The sequence below is a fragment of the Chiloscyllium plagiosum genome, chromosome 26, assembly GCF_004010195.1.
Source record: "Chiloscyllium plagiosum isolate BGI_BamShark_2017 chromosome 26, ASM401019v2, whole genome shotgun sequence".
Taxonomy (NCBI): domain Eukaryota; kingdom Metazoa; phylum Chordata; class Chondrichthyes; order Orectolobiformes; family Hemiscylliidae; genus Chiloscyllium; species Chiloscyllium plagiosum.
The window spans coordinates 2,764,103-2,769,261 of record NC_057735.1 but is presented as its reverse complement, the minus strand read 5'-3'; the positions used below and the strand labels follow the sequence as shown (position 1 = coordinate 2,769,261).

General features: G+C 47.8%; 1 protein-coding gene across 4 annotated transcripts in view; it reads left to right on the top strand.

Annotated features, from left to right (window-relative positions):
- Positions 1-4,679: 4,679 nt before the first annotated feature.
- magi3a (membrane associated guanylate kinase, WW and PDZ domain containing 3a) overlaps positions 4,680-5,159 on the top strand; it is a 133,817-nt gene continuing 133,337 nt past the window's right edge. For 3 of the 4 annotated variants that reach the window (XM_043716342.1, XM_043716341.1, XM_043716340.1), the window contains exon 1: positions 4,681-5,150. In XM_043716342.1, the coding sequence (XP_043572277.1) occupies positions 4,874-5,150 (277 nt within the window). In that variant the 5' untranslated portion in view covers positions 4,681-4,873. Of the gene's footprint in view, positions 5,151-5,159 lie in introns of all 4 variants that reach the window. The other variant, XM_043716344.1, reaches the window with a different exon arrangement.

Genomic DNA, 5,159 nt, shown 5'->3' with positions numbered 1-5,159 from the left:
TTTCCATCACTATTTTAAAATGAACAGAATTATGGTCACTGGCCCTCACTGACACTTCGGTCACCTGCCCTGCCTTATTTCCCAAGAGTCGGTCAAGTTTTGCACTCTCTCTAGTAGGTACATCCACATGCTGAATCAGAAAATTGTCTTGTACACACTTGAGAAATTCCTCTCCATCTAAACCTTTAACACTATGGCAGTCCCAGTTGATGTTTGGAAAGTTAAAATCCCCTACCATAACTACCCTATTATTCTTACAGATAGCGGAGGTCTCCTTACAAGTTTGTTTCTCAATTTCCCTCTGACTATTGGGGGGTCTATAATACAATCCCAATAAGGTGATCATCCCTTTCTTATTTCTCAGTTCCACCCAAATAACTTCCCTGGATCTATATCCAGGAATATCCTCCCTCAGCATGCTTGTAATGCTGTCCCTTATCAAAAATGCCATTCCCCCTCCTCTCTTGCCTCCCTTTCTATCCTTCCTGTAGCATTTGTATCCTGGAACATTAAGCTGCCAGTCCTGCCCATCCCTGAGCCATGTTTCTCTAATTGCTATGATATCCCAGTCCCATGTTCCTAACCATGCCCTGAGTTCATCTGCCTTCCCTGTTAGGCCTCTTGCATTGAAATAAATGCAGTTTAATTTATTAGTCCTACCTTGCTCCTGCCTGCCCTGACTGTTTGACTCACTTCTGTTCTCAGCTGTACCCGTCTCAGATCGATCTCTTTCCTCACTACCTCCCTGGGTCCCACCCCACCACCTTACTAGTTTAAATCCTCCCAAGTAGTTCTAGCAAATTTTCCTGACAGTATATTAGTCCCCTTCCAATTTAGGTGCAGTCCGTCCAGTGGCTGCTCATGAGGACACCATTACGTTTTATACATATTTCTGTGTTTCATTTCTGTAAAACAGTCAATTTCCAATTCTATAACATTAGATTAGATTAGATTACTTATAGTGTGGAAACAGGCCCTTCGGCCCAACAAGTCCACACCGACCCGCCGAAGCGCACCCACCCAGACCCATTCCCCTACATATACCCCTGCACCTAACACTACAGGCAATTTAGCATGGCCAATTTACCTAACCTTCACATCTTTGGACTGTGGGAGTAAACTCACGCAGACACGGGGAGAACGTGCAAACTCCACACAGTCAGTCGCCTGAGGCGGGAATTGAACCCAGGTGTCTGGTGCTGTGAGGCAGCAGTGCTAACCACTGTGCCACCCAACTCTGCTGTTGCAATCCCAAGCCTTTCCTGATGAAGGGCTTTTGCCCAAAATATCAATTTTCCTGCTCCTCGGATGCTGCCTGACTTGCTGTACTTTTCCAGCCCCACTCTGATCTCACTCTAATCCCCAGCATCTGCAGTACCCACTTCTGCCCTGTTGCATTTCCAATCCTTGTCTTTGTTTACCTCCAGAGTTGACTAAGTGTTTCTTCTGTAACATGATAGTTGTGTTCCTGTGTGACCCCGTGCTAAACAAAAATCGCACAATGCAAATACCACATAAAGTGTTGGCGATATAATCATTGTAATAGCCGACACACACTTTAAAAGTCCACATTTTAGAAACAGCCTTCCCTATTCACCCAATCGCCTTACAGCCAATTTGTGTTAACAAAACATGTGTTATAGTAGAACTGACTGTATTTGAATGCAGTGCTCTGTAAGATTTCTGTCTTTCACATGTTACACATGTCTGAACTTAGTCCTACTCTGTGACCACTGACTTACAGCAGGTCTCTGTTGAGCAACGTTGTGATTTTAAAATTCTCATCCATGTTTTCAGATCCCTCCTTGGTCTCGTCCCTTCCTACCTCTGGCATCTTTTGTCCCAGACCCTGTAAGATTTCTATACTCCTCCAGCACTGGAATGTTGCACATTCCAGGTTTTAATTACTCTGCTTCTCGAATATGCAGCCCTCTTTAATACAGGCCTCCCTTAAACCAGCTTTTGCTCATTTGTCTTATTATCTAATTTTTTGGTCTCAGTGTTGTAGTTTGTATACTAACAATCCCATGAAACACCTTTTACTGTGTTATTACATGACAGATGTAATATAAGTTTGTTGTGTATGTTCAATACATTTCTAGTTTATACAACTGTGTTCATTTTTGATATCGCTCTGCATCTTGTATTCATCTATACTTCGTCATGTTCTATAATTCTCTGGATGTTAATGTGAATTGCATTCTTACAGACAGACTTCATTACTATAAGACTTTTAATTAATTACTCACAGCTTTGCCACAGTTTTTATCATGTGGCAGGTCAGGAGTGTTGGGAAAGGAGTGATGCTGAAAGTGTGACAGGCAAGTGTTATAAAAACTGAGACTGATATGGGTAACACGCTGTATACACACAAGTTTTAGCATGTGGGACTCTGATCATTTCGTCAGTGTTTTATTTATCCAATGGAGTTTAGGAGATGAAGGGCATTTCATTGAAAGTTACAGAATACTGAGAGGTCTGGATAGAGTGGACAGAGAGAAAATTTTTCCACTGGGACCTGAGGGCACAGCCTCAGAGTGGACCGTTTTAAACTGAAATGAGGAGGAATTTCTTCAGCCAGAGACTGGTAAATCTGTGGAACTCATTTCCATAGAACGTTGTGGATGCCAAGTCATTGAGTGAACTTAAGACAGAGATAGGTTGATTCTTGATTGGAGTCATGGTCATAGAGTCATTGAGTCACACAGCATGGAAACAGACCCTTCAGTCCAACCAGTCCACAGCAAACATAATCCCAAACTAAACTAGTGCCACCTGCCTGCTCCTGACCCATAAATCTCTAAACCTTTCCTATTCATGTCCTTATCCAAATGTCTTTTGAATGTTGTAATTGTACCGACATTCACCACTTCCTTAGGAGGTTCATTCCACCTGTGAACTACCCTCTCTGTAAAATATTTGCCCTCCATGTCTTTTTTTAAATCTCTCTCCTCTCATTTTAAAAATGTACCCCCTAGTCTCGAAATCCCCCATCCTTGGGAAAACTACCACTAACTCTATCTATACCATCATTATTTTGTAAGCTTCTATCAGGTCATCTCTCAACCCCCTATGCTCTAGTGAAGAAAGTCCCAGCCTTTCTTATAATTCAAACATTGCATACCCACCAACATCCTGGTAAATCTCTTCTGAACCCTCTCCAGTTTGATATTATCCTTCCTATAAATTGGGTAACTAGACCTGGACACAGTATTCCAGAAGGGGCCTCACCAATGTCCTGTACAACCTCAACAACTGTTCGCCGAGCTGGAAATGTTTGTTGCAAACGTTTCATCCCCTGTCTAGGTGACATCCTCAGTGCTTGGGAGCCTCCTGTGAAGCGCTTCTGTGGTGTTTCTTCCGGCATTTATAGTGGCCTGTCCCTGCCGCTTCCGGTTGTCAGTTTCAGCTGTCCGCTGTAGTGGCCAGTATATTGGGTCCAGGTCGATGTGTTTGTTGATGGAGTTTGTGGATGAGTGCCAAGCTTCTAGGAATTCCCTGGCTGTTCTTTATTTCGCTTGCCCTGTAATGGTAGTGTTGTCCCAGTCAAATCTTCTCACAAACTCTAAACAAAGAAAACTAAAAGCAGATGATCTGACAGCTGTTACAGATGATCTGACAGCTGTTTGTGGGAGCTTGTTATTGCAATCGGCCACCATGTACCCTACATTAAAATAGCATCTACACTCAGATGTACCTCATTGGCTACAAAGCACTCTGGGATGTTGCGTAAAACAGACACAAATCTTTCTCTTCCTTTCGTTTCTTTGTTTGTTCTTTCCTTCTTCAGGCAACACATCAATCAGCAAGCAATGTTTTGAATCCCTTCCTGACCCACAGGAGACAATGCTGCAATAAATTTGTGTTCAGTCATGTATACACCAAGGAGCAAATGGCCCCTTCCTTTGATTTAAGACCTTTTTGCTATTTGTTACAGGACTCTGAGCTACAGTAATGCAGTATACACACTTGAGTTGAAAAATGTGGTGCTGGAAAAACACAGCAGGCCAGGCAGCATCCAAGGAGCAGGAGAATCGATCCCATGCAAGGACTGCACAAAACACCATCCAGGTCAATGGGTAATAACCGTACTCCCGGTCCAGAGACACTGACTGTCCCACTCCCTGGTCAATGGGTAATAACCGTACTCCCGGTCCAGAGACACTGACTGTCCCGCTCCCTGGTCAATGGGTAATAACCGTACTCCCGGTCCAGAGACACTGACTGTCCCACTCCCTGGTCAATGGGTAATAACCGTACTCCCGGTCCAGAGACACTGACTGTCCCACTCCCTGGTCAATGGGTAATAACCGTACTCCCGGTCCAGAGACACTGACTGTCCCGCTCCCTGGTCAATGGGTAATAACCGTACTCCCGGTCCAGAGACACTGACTGTCCCACTCCCTGGTCAATGGGTAATAACCGTACTCCTGGTCCAGAGACACTGACTGTCCCGCTCCCTGGTCAATGGGTAATAACCGTACTCCCGGTCCAGAGACACTGACTGTCCCACTCCCTGGTCAATGGGCACTGACTCTGAGTGCAAGGGGAAAGGGGCGTGGCGGTCGGTGTTGGGCGGGGCCATGCCAATGGGCGGGACAGATGGTGGGAGCGGGGTGAGGCTAGCCATCTTTGATTGGTTGTGACATGCCCAGCCCCCACCCTGACGTCAGGGGCAGCGTGCGGACGCGATGACGCCATGACGCAGATGGCGGTCGCGGTGGTGGCTGGGCCCCACGGTCAGTGACAGCCCGGAGCCCGGAGCGGGAGCGGCCCTGGCCCCGGCCCCGCGCCGCACACACACCGTCACCGTCAGAGCAACCCCGGCAAGCAGACAGCGACCCAGCCCGGGCCGGGCCGGCTCGGCCCCGCCATGTCCAAGTCCCTCCGCCGGCGGCGGCACTGGCTGAGCCGGGCTCAGGAGGTGGCCGTGCCCGGGGACGCGCTGTCGCTGGGCGGCGGGGCCGAGTTCGGACAGTTCCCGGTCCTGGCGTCACCGCTCAGCGGCTCCGAGATCGGGCCCAGCCCCGGGCCCGGGGACATCCTGCTCGAGGTGAACGGGACCCCGGTGAGCGGCCTGACCCGCCGCGATGTCCGCGCCGTCATCAGGCACTTCCCCCAACCCGTCCGAGTGCGGACAGTGCGGCCAGGTGAGGGGG